This window comes from Tursiops truncatus, chromosome 19, assembly GCF_011762595.2.
Source record: "Tursiops truncatus isolate mTurTru1 chromosome 19, mTurTru1.mat.Y, whole genome shotgun sequence".
Lineage (NCBI taxonomy): Eukaryota > Metazoa > Chordata > Mammalia > Artiodactyla > Delphinidae > Tursiops > Tursiops truncatus.
The window spans coordinates 36,168,482-36,182,915 of record NC_047052.1 but is presented as its reverse complement, the minus strand read 5'-3'; the positions used below and the strand labels follow the sequence as shown (position 1 = coordinate 36,182,915).

Below are 14,434 nucleotides of genomic sequence, written 5' to 3'. Positions count from 1 at the left end.
GTTAACAGTGCTGAGCTCGAGAAATCCCATTCTCTAGGATAAGAAAATTCATTTTTTCAAAATTAGATTTTCTCACTCTCCCCTCTAATTAAAAGGAAATGGAACTCCATTTTGTAAGTCATAAGAAGCAGAAATGATGTTATCACATGGTGATGCCAGTCACAATACTTCTGATGTCCATAATTATTTTCAGAAAGTAAAAGTGCTTGATAACATCTTCAGGAAAAACACAAACTTCATATATAGGTAGTATAATTAACATTGTAAAGTATTAAAAATGAACTTACCTTTGGTTCACTGATAAAGTTCCCCGAACATAGCGACTACCATGGGCTGCTTTTTTTTTTTTTTTTTAAACATCTTTATTGGAGTATAATTGCTTTACAATGGTATGTTAGTTTCAGCTTCACAACAAAATGAATCAGTTATATATACACATATGTTCCCATATCTCTTCCCGCTTGCGTCTCCCTCCCTCCCACCCTCCCTATCCCACCCCTCCAGGCGGTCACAAAGCACCGAGCTGATCTCCCTGTGCTATGCGGCTGCTTCCCACTAGCTATCTACCTTACGTTTAGTAGTGTATATATGTCCATGCCTCTTTATCGCTTTGTCACCGTTTACCCTTCCCCCTCCCCATAGCCTTACTAGACATGGGCTGCTTTTGACTGGAGTTTCTTTATGAGATTGAAGTTTCCACCAAATTGTTAATTGCTTTCAGTTTCCCCATCTCCAAGAAAGGCAAAAAAGGTACCTGAGAAAGAAGCTGTTTCTGTTCTTGTTTTCTTGCTACTGGCACATTAGTATTCGACAGTGGTACTGTACTAAATTCTGGGGCTGCTACTGAAATGTCATTAAATTCCAACTTTACACATCTGGCATGCCGCCAAATGCAGCTCAGTGTGTTAAAGTGTGGATTATGGCCCCAAAAAATCAGTGCTCTAGAATTCTGCGTTTATGTAAACCTACAATTAAAAAGTGGGCAATCACTTTCTTTGCTTATCTGATGCGGGGAAGAGAAGCGAGTTGTTTTTCTAGGGTGGAGAGGTGAAAGTGTCAGCTTAAAACAGAAGCATTCCCTGGCACATCCTTTAAGACATAGCTTTTGATAGACAGTTTCTCTGTACACCTCTCAGCCTAGCACTGACCTGCACTGGTCAGGGAAGGTCCCTCATTTTCACAGACAAACTTTGGGAGTTTCTTCAGAGAACCTGGTTTGGTGTTGTAGAATTTCCTTAAGAAATGTGTGAACATTTGTGAGTAATGGGAAAACAAAACAAAACACTGGATCCTCATGAAAGAAGGTAGCGATAGCACGAGAGGACAGTTTTTGGACAGTGCATGTGTGGGTATGCTTATTTTAAATGACAGAGAGGTTATCCACAAGGCTCCTAGTGGAAAGGCAGGCACTTCTCCCAATCCCGCAGGAAAACAACGTAAAGCTTCAAGCAGTATAGTCACTGCCTGCCATCTAGCAATTAAAAATGGCAGGATGGGAAGACTAGAGATTCATTCGGCGCCTCTCTTGCAGAGATCAGGGTATTAAGGTGGAGCTGCCAAAGCAACAGGTACTATCCTACTTCTAGAGGCTAAGGTTTGACGCATTCATATTAGAAAAGGATTTAGGACACAGTTCTACCCACAGGGCAAAACAATGTCAGCAATAGCAGCTTCAAATTCAAAGGAAATATTTATACACAGATACAATGAAAGATACAGTTTATCTTTGTAGCAGGTAGCTGTGGCTGTCAGTCAGCTGCTGAAAACAATTTCAGAAAAAAAAACCGCAGAGTTGGTTTTTCGATCATTTTGACCAAAGCAGAGCAAAGCGAACCAAGGCAAAGCAAAGCAAAGCAAAAAAAAAAAAAAAAAAAAAAGGAAAAAAGAGCATTCTCTTCCAGGAAATCTATTATTTTTCATCACAACAGAAAAATCTCTGTATTGAAATGTTTTGGCTACATTTCTCATTTTGGGGGTAGAGTGGTTCTGGACATGAAAGATTTGTATTTCTCAGTGCAGTCCCCTCAACCTTCTTTTTTTTGCGGGTGGGGGTGTGCTCTATTGCTTTCTTAATCAGCTTTCCCAAGAATCACCTTTTCAAGTGGAGTAATGATAGAGCTATAACTAGCTCTGCAGTCTAGGAAACTGGGTGTTAGTGTGATTGGAAATATGAAAGATTTTGACTGAATTATGGGAATACTATATAGAATTTGAATAGAATTTTATCCTTTATTCATTTTAAGATAATTTTATCTTACTCAAAGGAGACTTGATAAGTGATTTAAAAGGGGCACTATTAGAGAGTTAGGATTTAATTGTAATCTTATTTACATTTCAAATGCAGAATCAAATTTCAGTATCTTTTGCCATACTTGAGAGAGAACGGATTTAGTTAAGTGTCTTTATTTGTGGCTGGGGAGGCTAAAATAGCTGACAGGTACTCATGTAAGGGGAAGATTAGCTCTCCTCATTCCATGCTGCCAGGTTCAAGATGTGCCCACTGCACTGATAGTTCTGCAAACATATAACATCGTGTTAGATTCCATCAATACGTTTACCCCAGGAGTGAAACAGGGACATGCCACTGTCTTTTCTAGCTTCGTATTATCTATGGCTGCATAACAAATTACCCCTAAGTTTAGCAGCTTAATGCAATATATACTATCTTGGGTTTCTGAGTCAGTAATCTGGGTGTGGCTCAAGGTCCCTCACAAACTATAATCAAGGTGTTGTCTGTGGTCATCTCATGGCTCCAGTGGGGGGAGGAACCTCTTCCAGACCCAGTCACGTGTTGCTGGCAGGATTCAGTTCTTTGCAGGTGGTTGTACTGGGGGCCTCTGTGCTGTTGCCTGGAAACCCTGGTTTCTTGTCACATAGGCCTCTCCATAGAGCATCTCAGAACATGGCAACTGGCTTCCATCAGAGCAGGAAAGCACAAGAGTAATAGTGAGCCAGATAGAAGACAGAGTCTTTCTGTCGCCTAGTCTCAGGAGGGACGTGTCCTTTTTGCCGTATTCTGTTCATTAGAAGCAGGTCACTAGGTCCAGCTCACATTCAAGGTCAGGGGATGATAGAGGATTGTGAATACTGGGAGGTAGGAATTGCTGGGAGCCATCTTGGAAGCCTCCTACCACTTATTTAAAGCGTTATTCTTTCTTTTTTTATATTAAAAACTAATGACTGAGAAAGTAAGGTTACCTTCAGACGCTGAATGTGACAGGCAGAGGCCACATATTTGAGTCAGTTGCAGCAAGTTACTTGTGCACATTTTCAGAGCTAAATTGTCTCCTGAGGCGTTACACGTAACAGACTGATAGTTACTCAAAGGTAGAGAAAACTCCCCTACGATTCACATGACTATTTTTGGGTTCAAAATTTGTGAATGCTTCTCTGAAACACCACTTAATACAAAGCTTAATACAAATCCTAGACAATGTCATCAATGGAAGAATAGAACAAGATTTGAAAAGCATGTTCAAAACCTAGATTTTTTGATGGAAATTCCTTCTAGCAATCAGCAGGTACTCAAAATGTTTCAATAAAGAAGGTACCGGCTCAAGTGGCCTGCTAGCACCAGATGTTACAGAGTATGACAAAGCTTGGAGGGTGAGACCACTTTTAGATAAAAGCTATTTCTTGATCCTAAATAACACAAAAAGTAAAATTGCTCTGTAACTATTTGCGGAGACAGACCAGTGGTAGCTACCTTTCTTTTCTTCTCCTTTTGCTCCTTGATCTGTGTGACTGAAAGACTCAAGAGTTTTTGGCTTTCTTTGCTTTCTCCTCAGGATACACCTTTCATGAGGTCTACCCACCCACCCTTACTAAGCTTGGCTGTGTACCTCAAAAGGACAACGTGTTCTGACAGCCCACTCTGTGGAAGATCTCAGGGCCACTTCAGTGACCAGAGGCAGCAGCCTGGATACTGCAGGCAACCTAAGACCATCTTGTTCTTTTTTTTTTTTTTTTAAGTTCCTCACTTGAAGATTTATTTGAAAACTTAAAATGGTGTAATAGCCTGAGGAAGCTTTTATTTTTTATCGTAACTATGATTATTTTAGTTTGGAAGTGACCAGATAGGAAATGCCAACTTTGCCTGGGAAGGAATTTAGGATTCTTTGCGACTTCTAGAGACTTTGGAAATTGAGGCAAGCAAGGAAATCAAAACACAAGTTTTATTCCCAGTTCAAGGGTCAAATTCTTTACTGTGATATATCAAATCGAGTATTAAGCATATGAGAAGTCTTATATGGTCTGGAAGTTCACCTCTAAAAGAAAAATCATTGCTTCAAAAGAATATACTCGAGACAGTACATACTAAACATGCACCCCAGTCATTAGCTTCCTGGGCTTTTGTAGTCATTAAACCAATCACAGAAATATATGGAAAAGTTGCTTTAAAAAAAGCAAATTCAGAATTACGAGTTTGTTATTAGTAGAGGTATATAAAACATGGACAACTGATTTTGCAGAAAGCTAAAAAAAAGATATCCAAGGTCAACTTGTCATATTATTTAGCTCAGAACTCAAATCATTCTCCAAATTCAAGAGATACAGCACACACAAGTGTTTTAATTTCTAGAGTATAAGTTTTCCCCTTTAGATTTAAAAAAGATCACAAAAGCAAAACACTGAAAGCTCTTTCTGTCCAGTGTCAAGGATATAAATTGTTAACAAACGTTGTTTATTAAGAATTCACAGTAATTGTCTTGTAGAATTTGCAGGTGCCAAGAAATCGTGGCAACAAAATTGTAGAATAACAAAGTGTTACATAAGGAAAAAAAAAAGTAAAATATAATGCTTTGAAAGAAATTGTTGTAGAATAAATTACATTTTAAATCAGAATAACTGACAGCCTTACATGAAACATCTGGGCTGCTGTTTAGAGTGGCTTTTAAAACATATAGCCAGCTAAAGCAGGGAGAGAGCAGAAAGCAAGGAAAGGGCGCTGGACTAGCTCTGAGATGTGGGCGCTGCATTCTCTTCTCTGTGCTTCAGTCTTCTCATTAATAAAGTTGGAGCAGATAATCTTTCTTGTATCTTCAAAAAAACCAAAATCTCAAGGTTCCCTCTGATCATGAACAATACAGCAGACACCATTTTGTAAGAGAGCATACTCTTCTCTGATTGAGAATTATTCCTGTAGTCACAACTAGGCTTTTCCTATCCTGTTCATCAGTTGACACACTCCTGAAACAAGGAAGCGTCCTCACCAGACAATAGCAGAACTATAAAAATGTTCAGGCATTTAGGAGGTTCTTTTAATGCCTAATAATCATATGAAAAGTGACAAAGACACTGACACAAGCTATTAACAAGTCAAAATAAAAGGAGTGTTTTTGATCTCTTTTGTGATTTGAAATGTGGAAAATCCTTTGCTTTTTGTTAAACCTTTGGGGTGAACATCTCCCCTCACAAAAGGTACATCATACTTTATTCCTACACACTTCAGATGTTGGGATTAGTAGGTTTCCTGAAATTTGAGGGCACTTGAGGATTAATACCTTGTGTTAAATTTGGGATCAATGGTGTCACAAATGACAGTGCTGTACAAGTGCACCTAATGCTGCTTCTGAATTGAAGATATTCTCTCCTCCAGATTTGCCTTTTTTGTTCTATGTTTAACACTGGGTATTATATTCTCTGTGAAGGGTGTAATAACTTCCACAAGATGGCTAAATTTCTTCTTAAATTACTAAAATTTATGGCTTTCACATTAGTAAACAATTTGCAAAGTTTTCTCATTACCTCAAAGATGAAAGACTATATATACAGCAATTAGCATTATTCTGGAAATAATGCCTAAAATTTATTAGTTTCATTCTCTTCTCTTCATATCATATACTGCCAAATGTTTAACTAAGAAATAAATGAGATCTAATACCCACCTATAGTTCAATGAATAATAATAAGCCAGTCTCACAGGTGTAGAGAACTAACATATGGACACCAAAGTGGGAAAGTGGAGGGGGTGGTGGTGTGGTGTGATGAACTGGGAAATTGGGATTGACATGTATACACTGATGTGCATAAAATAGATAACTGATAAGAACCTGCTGTATAAAAAAATAAAATAAAATTCAAAATAGCATAAAATAATAAGCCAGTCTCAGGCTAGCTTAGCTATTGATCGTCTGGTTCTTTAGTTCCTAGCCTACCCTGAGATGATGTGTCTTCACTGGGTTAAGATTTACCATTATGGCCTCTCTCTGTATTTTGCATTTTCTTTAAATTATGAGGAAATGTCGGTCAATATGAAGACCCTCCTTTCTTTAGTTTAAGAGAAAACTAGCCTCTTGCAGATAAGTTTGAGTTTTCTACCATGAAAAACAAAGATTTCATTTGTTTTAGCAGCAAGAAAATTTAGAATCAAATTTGTTGTCCAAGCTTTGCTGAGTTGCCTGAAATCATGTACTTCTGTGCTTTTTTAAATGTTAAATGTCTTCTTTAAAGGCTTTGTATTTTGTAGGCCTCTTCATACCCTTTTAAGAGACAGCAAGATACAAATTTCAAAAATAAAAATACAGGGGCTTCCTTGGTGGTGCAGTGGTTGAGGGTCCGCCTGCTGATGCAGGGGAAGCGGGTTCGTGCCCCGGTCTGGGAGGATTCCGCATGCCGCGGAGCGGCTGGGCCCGTGAGCCGTGGCCGCTGGGCCTGCGCATCCGGAGCCTGCGCTCCGCAGCGGGAGGGGCCACAACAGTGAGAGGCCCGTGTACCACTAAAAAAAAAAAAAAAAAAAATACAGTTACAAGTGACTAGTTAAGCATATTGTATTATTTTCTACTATAGATGTTAAAGACGATTTAATAGTTTTTTTTAATGGATATAATTTTACATAGAAAATATGATAATTTTCCTTTCATTAAGAATGAGATCACAGTTATTATTTTATTAAGGATTTACTAAATACTGTCTGGTGTGTTACCTACTAAAATGCCTTTTCAGCTACTGAAAGAATTTAGCTACCTAATCTGGCTCTGGTTCATTAGTTCATTGAACACTACATTCGTTAAGTCTTTTTACCTTCCCAAGTTATATTTTTAAAACAGGAAATTATGCTGACTTTAAAAAAACTTAAATCAAGACAATACTATTTGTAGGCTTTCCTATCTTCTGGATGGTATATACTTTTTTAAAAATAAAAAATGTGATATAATAAGCATTTTGAAGGAGTATTATACATGTATCATGTTTAAGGTCACAGTTTTCATTAATCTGAGAAAACATACAGATGTGATACTTTAAGAAAATCAGTGAAATCCAGTGAAACTTTAATTTCTCATTTCATTGAGAATTTAACTACAAAAAATATCAAAAATGAGAATTTATCTTTTAGTTATAATTCAATAAATGGATTCCTTTCCATATATATCTTAAGATCGAAAATCTCAGTGCCATAAATAACATGATTGAAGAATCATGTAACAATGTATATTTTAATATCAGATTTGTGTGGTGATTTAGAACAATAAATATCACACAGTGAAAAATTTATCATAAACTAAATGCAATAACAAGAGGAAACAAATGCTTATGTACACATTACCAAGGTCTTTACAATAAATTATAGTGTACAGTTCCATCACAGCATATTTGTATACAAAGTCACTAACGCAAACATTGAAAGAAATCTGTCATGTAGCTCTTTAATCTTGATTTAATAAAGTTTGTACAGTATCAAATAATATCAAAAGTCTAAAAAAACACAATGAGTTTTTATATCATGTTTATAAATTATTGTTTATATACCATTAAAAAAAAATAAGGTCAAAAGTGCAGTTTAAAAAAAAGTGGAAATTGTTATTCTTGGTAAGAACTAGAAAAACGTACTGTCCCAAGTAAGAAGCAATCTAAAGGCTTATACAGTTTCTTAGGCATTTTCCTTTAACTCTCAAACAACCTTGGTTACCATATCCTACAAGATAAACCAATACAAAGGGAGTGAAATAATCTTTTTATAAAAATAATACAAAACACAGATCTAGTAAGGAGAAACACTGGAAATAAATATAATGATAGGCCTCCCCCCAAATGCATTAAATGACTTTTTGCTCACAGGAATGAATGTGCTATCACTGAATGTAATAAAACTTGGGAAATTTCAAAGCATTTCTAAACATTTTAATCTTTGTCAAGTTTTTAGGTGTAACTGGCAATGGTGCATACATCCCAGGATTATGAAACTTTTTCGTATAACTAAGACAAAATATGACTTAAAGGTGCTAAATCATATCACAGAAAATAAAGACTAAGGATCCAGTAATTAAAAGGCAGCAGTATAGAAACTAGTTAAGAAGAAAGATGGACAAAACACAACTCTGTGTCTTAATTGGCACTTATCACAGTAACTAGTTATATTTTGACAAATTCTAGAACAAATGCCTATATTGAAATACGTGTGATACATGAACCACTTATATAAGAAACTGAAAGGGTAAAATTACTGGCTTATAAAACAAATTAAATTTAGAGAAAAGAAAAAATAAAAGGAATGTGAAGAAAAATCTTACTTTTAAACTTATTGTGGGATCAAAACATTGACAGAGCTGTATCAATCAGGAGCGGTCTTCCTGCTGCTAAGACCCGCAGGCAGCTGAGCCTGGCGCAACACCACCCCTCATCTCTCCAAATGCTACTATGTAACTGGTGCTTTGTTTGTAGGACACTGAGCAATAGAGGCTTATTTTTTGTTTTTTACTGAATGGAATAAGTTCCCAGGTTGGGTTAACATATATAGACTGCCTGAGATAATAAAAACTTCACCATTACATTAGGTTAATGGGAAATGAAGATCTTCCTGGCTCTGACAGGAGAAAAGGGGTGGCTGCTGAAAACAGTATGGGTGCTCTGTAGGCTACATACGTACATACTTAATAATTAATGTCACCTTCAGTAGAAGATTAAAAATCGATGGATATGGATGCTTGTGCAGAATCTTCCCGCCCTCTGACATAAATTTCACAGGGAATCTCTTCCATTACTCTGTCTTCTAGGGCCTGTTCAGGGCACTCGTGTGCCTGCTTGAAAGTGTAGCTACTCTTTTTGAAGGTGCTATTAAATGTTTTCATTGGCTGCGGTTGTGCAAAATCATTTCGGAAGGGAAGTTCCATGGAACTGAGGTTGGTCCTGCTTTGTTTGATGCTGGGTGCCTGCGATCCACAGTGATGGTCGTGGATGCACCGCGACGCCGTGGAGGAGCACCGCGCCTTCTGGTAGCTGTCCAGTTCCTCCGACAGGTCGGCCAGGTCCGCAGACATCTCCTTGTCTCTCAGTGAAAACAGTTCATAATGAGGAGGATCAAACACTTCTTGGAATCCAGTTTTATTAAAAGCAGTTTTGCAAGCCATGACCTTTTTTCGAGGCTGTTTCACTTGTACTAAAATAGAAATAATGAGAAGGACCAAGACAATCCCTGACGTAATGCCAATAATTGTTCCGTGAGTTTTAGTGATTTGTTCAAACAGTCCTGCTTTTTTCTTTTCTGCAGAAAAGAGAAAGAAAAACGATGAGGCTTTTAAAATTTGTTCATGAGTCCTGTCACAAATTGGTAAAGTATTTTTAAGTAAAGCAGAACACTTCTGTATTTTTTTTCAAATACAACACAGAAAATGCAATTTAAAATTAGGTTTTAAAACAAAATAATCCCATTATGACTTCTGGTTAAACTAACCAATCATAACGCAGCTAGACAGACTACGAAAAAGGAAAAGGACTTGGTTCTTTACTCAGAAGGTACGTGAATACATAGCTTGCAGATCAAAGTAATACATGAATACAGAAAACACCAAAACAAAATACCCTTGTTCTATCAAGTTTAGCTTTCTGTTCTATGGTAGTTTTGAGTATACCCATAGTATTTCTACTGATGGCCATAAGCAAGAGAATGATCTGACTAACCCACTCAGGTATGTTATCATGGTCTACTGTTTTTGAATGATTACCTGAAAATACTTTCTCTCAAGTACTTCAGATACCCATATCAGATTACATTAACTTTCCATAGTAAGATATTTATTGAACTCTTGGGAGAATAAAAGGGAGATAAACTTTAGTACTGAAACAGTGATTTGATAACCAGTTTGTAGACATTCAACTAGTATTACCACAAGCCATATTTATCTTCCAGGGAGTATATACTGGAAATATAGTGTAGGAAATTCATGGAATAAAAAAAGCAGTCCTTATAATGATTCTGTTTTTACATTGTAAGACTGAATCCATCAGTTGATTTTTATTAAATAGTATTTTCATTTAATTTAAAAAATAAGAATACTCTAGGTTACAATCTAAATTATTATGAGAATAAGGTATCTTTACAATAGAAATGACCAAGAAAATAAGGGCAGGAAATACCATGATTGACTTTTGAACAACTTTAAGGTAAAAAACATAGTCTATAAAAAAAATGCTTTTGGTGAGAATAAATATTTTTCTTCACTTTTACCACATCCCAGAAGTCTATGATCCATTAAGGAGAACATTTATTTTATATGTGTTTATTCCAGCCAAAGCAGTTATGCCAAGCACAGTTGTAGAAAAAGACATTTTAATTTTTTCTTAATGAAAGGCAATGGACACTCCTCTCTCAAAAAGGCTGGCCTTTGCCAATAGACTCACCTTTACAATGATTTTCATCCCAAGGGTATGCACAGTTTTGAACCCCATTACAGACTAAAGAATTATTGATGCACATGTTGCTATGGCAAAAGAAAGTGCTGCCTGTGCAGGGAGCTGTAGGAAAAAAGGAAACTTTGTTGCTAAGAACTGAAAGCATACAGATTACAACTCATCCTGATTTATTTTACATTTACTCTTATAAAGTCAATATCTTACCTCAAAGGCTTTTTTGTGAACACACTCTGTACTACACAAACAATAAGACAAAGGCCAATATTCTCTGTTGCTGACTCATGTAAACCTGAACTTAGTTTTGGCACCAAAAGACTGTTTTTAGTGTAATGACAATATGAATATACGGTCATCCCTTGGTATCTGAGGGGGATTGGTTCCAGGACCCGCTGCAGACACCAAAACGTGCAGATGCTCATGTCCCATAGTAGGCCTCTCCATATCCAGTTCCTCATCTGTGGATTCAACCAACCATAGATCATGTAGTACTGTAGTATTTGCTACTGAAAAAAATCCATGTATAAGTGGACTTGCACAGTTCAAACCTCTGTTACTCAGGGGTCAACTGTATTTCCCATGGTTCTTATGAAACTAGTATATAGCCCGGTATATATATATATATATATATATTTTTTTTTTTTTGGCTGTGTTGGGTCTTTGTTGCTGTGCATGGGCTTTATCTAGCTGTGGCGAGCGGGGGCTACTCTTCTTTGCGGTGTGCGGGCTTCTCATTTTGGTGGCTTCTCTTGTGGAGCACGGGCTCTAGGCGCTCAGGCTTCAGTAGCTGCGGCATGTGGGCTCAGTAGTTGTGGCTTGCGGGCTATAGAGCGCAGGCTCAGTAGTTGTGGCGCACGGGCTTAGTTGCTCCATGGCATGTGGGATCTTCCCAGACCAGGGCTCGAACCCATGTCCCCTGTACTGGCAGGTGGATTCTCAACCACTGCGCCATAGCCTGGTACATTTTTTCAAAATGTTAAAAGAAAATGTTAGCAAAGACGTGGAGACACTGAACCCTTGTGCATTGCTGGTAGAAATGTAAAATGGTGCAGCTGCTGTGGTAAATAGTATGGCAGTTCCTCAAAAATTCATATAGGTTACCATAAGCTCCAGCAATTCTCCTTCTAGGTATATACTCTTAAGAATTGAAGGCAGAGACTCGAACAGATACTTGCTGTTCATAGCAGCATTATACACAAGAGCCAAAAGGTTAAAGCAACCCAAATGTCTGTTGATGGATGAATGGATTACCACAGACAAAAAGGAAAAAAAACACTCTTCGGAATTTCAAAAAAAATGTTTTAAACGGTAAAGATATATGGAATATATGCCATTGAATTTCATATTTGATATAATTCTTAAAAAAACCTTAATGGTCTCAAAGCTCATCATAAGGACAATAAGTATTAGTTACATAACATAAGCTGTTAGATTAAGGATAGAAAAGCCAAGGAAGACGTATGGTGATATTTTATTCAAGTACAAAATTAGCTAGTGTACCCACTTCTGTTGTGTCATATATATCACAAAATCATATTACACAAATGTGTGTACTTTAAAATAGAACAAGTGTCCTAGAGAACATATAACATTTTTGAATTCCTCATTTCTAAAAACTGGAGTTTTGTTTTTTGTTTATATATCATACCATAATTCTATTATATACTATATCATATTACATGCTGAATTCTTATTTTACCTATTTTATCCAGTTCACAAATGGGGATACAGGGAAGAGAAGCTATTTTCAAGACAGGGTGAGTGAAGTTATAAACAGCACTGTGGCTTCTAGGTATTCTGATTTTCTGAGTGAAACTATCATCAGCTCTTAACGTTTATCAACAGAACATTATATGACAGTACTTTGATGGCTCTTCATAGTTCCAAAAGTGGCAAAAAAGACAGGTTTTCTGCAGTGTTTCTTATTGATTGAACAGTGAGTGGAAAATACCCTTAGTTTTTTATCATAGAGTTCTTTTTTTTTTTTTTTCCCGGTACGCGGGCCTCTCACTGTTGTGGCCTCTCCCGTTGCAGAGCACAGGCTCCGGATGCGCAGGCTCAGCGGCCATGGCTCACGCGCCCAGCTGCTCCGCGGCATGTGGGATCTTCCCGGACCGGGGCACGAACCCGTGTCCCCTGCATCGGCAGGCGGACTCTCAACCACTGCGCCACCAGGGAAGCCCCCATAGAGTTCTTTATAACTGTTCTCCACATTATTTAAAGCAATTAGAGAGCAGCACTGATATTGTCAGATTTCGTTTTGTAGAAATGTGAAGTATATTTAAAATTACAAATGTATTAAGCTTTATGGATTTTCAAAGGACAAGCATAGCTGTTTATAATGAGAATCAATGTATGAGTTATTGACATGGGTTGCTAATGACATGCTTCAATTCAAAACTATATAAAATGGCTGAATTATAAGTCTTTATAAATAAGGGACAAAGATAACAGCAAAAATACTGCTGTTATGAACTACTCTCTACTTAAAGCCTGAGGACTTTCTCCTTTCCCCTTTACTCACTATGGGTCATGGCGTGGGAGAGAAGAGGGGGTTAGGATTTTAGCTTCCCTCTACTTCTGATGAGATGTGTCAATGATGGTGAAAGATGGTTCTCTCCTTCAATTAGGTCTGCAGGGGACCCGTAGGGCAGTAAGTCACTGAAAATCACACTATGGATTTATTCTAACAAAAATATCTTCTGCTGCTTTCACAGTTCTAGTCCTGGAAATTACTTTCCTAAAACCATTCCCTTTCTTAAAGAGTGAGGTATATATTAGTATTCAGTGCTTGGGAAGAAGTCAAACATATCCTGGTTGCTATTCTATATCATTCATTTTAGCCAAGTTATACTATTTTAGTCACATCTGCAATCTACAATGAGTAGAAATGAAGTGAATCTCTCATGCAGAATTAGTCCATTTATATAAACCTCCTCAGAAATATTTTCATGGATGGATTAATAATAATTACAAATCATTAACATTTTAGAGAACAAAAGAGTTTAACAATTTGAATTAATGATAAGCATGTAAAAATGTACTGTTTGGAGCTCTCAAATGTGCTTATCAAATGGACATTCTTAAACTGGGACTTTTGTTTTATAAAAATTCACAAAATCCTTTATTTTGATCACACACTTTTTTTGGAGGGGAGGTTTTCTTTTTCTTCTTGGGTAATAAAAGCTACATTTAGGATATGGAGCTAAGTCTACTGCAGCCTTCAATTAGTCTGACCTTTAGTGACTAGTGTAAAGATATCACTTGAAGGAGGCTTGTCACCTGTTTACTTATCAGATTTGTATTAAAGAGAAATCATTAGTGTTTATAGAGAAAACAGCTAAAACACGTTAGAGAAGAATTTTACATATAAGTTTAGACCACTGCCAAAATAAATATAATGTGAGTTAAGAATGTGAACAAGTAGCCATATTTAAAAGTCTTTAAAAATAAACTGGTGGAATTAATTCTGCTGATAGTTTACTTAACCTAATATATCTGTGCAAAAAGTTAATGCAGCAGGACCAAGGCTGCTACCTTTAGAAGGGTCCGTGTGCAAGGCTGGCCCTTAGCTGGCATCTGGGAACTTGGCTTTCCTCTATTACCTGACTGATAAGGTGGTTCACGGTGCCTAGAGTTTGTGTTAACAATGTCATCTATGCCAAATACTTGCTTTCCTTCTGTGAATCTAGAATTTCGGTATATGCAAGGCAGACAGTGCCGATGTGAACAGCCCCCAATATAAAACCTTGGGTGCTGAATCTCTAAATGGGCTTTTCTGGGCAGAAACATTTTACATATTACTGCA

The 14,434-nt window shown here is 37.1% G+C and overlaps 1 protein-coding gene across 1 annotated transcript in view; it reads right to left on the bottom strand.

The window, feature by feature from the left end:
- Window positions 1-7,443: 7,443 nt before the first annotated feature.
- NETO2 (neuropilin and tolloid like 2) overlaps window positions 7,444-14,434 on the bottom strand; it is a 68,881-nt gene continuing 61,890 nt past the window's right edge. The window contains exons 8-9 of the mRNA XM_073795664.1: window positions 10,618-10,731; window positions 7,444-9,481 (exon numbers count right to left, since the gene is read on the bottom strand). Coding sequence (XP_073651765.1) covers window positions 8,901-9,481; window positions 10,618-10,731 — 695 coding nt within the window. The 3' untranslated portion in view covers window positions 7,444-8,900. The remainder of the gene's footprint in view (window positions 9,482-10,617; window positions 10,732-14,434) is intronic.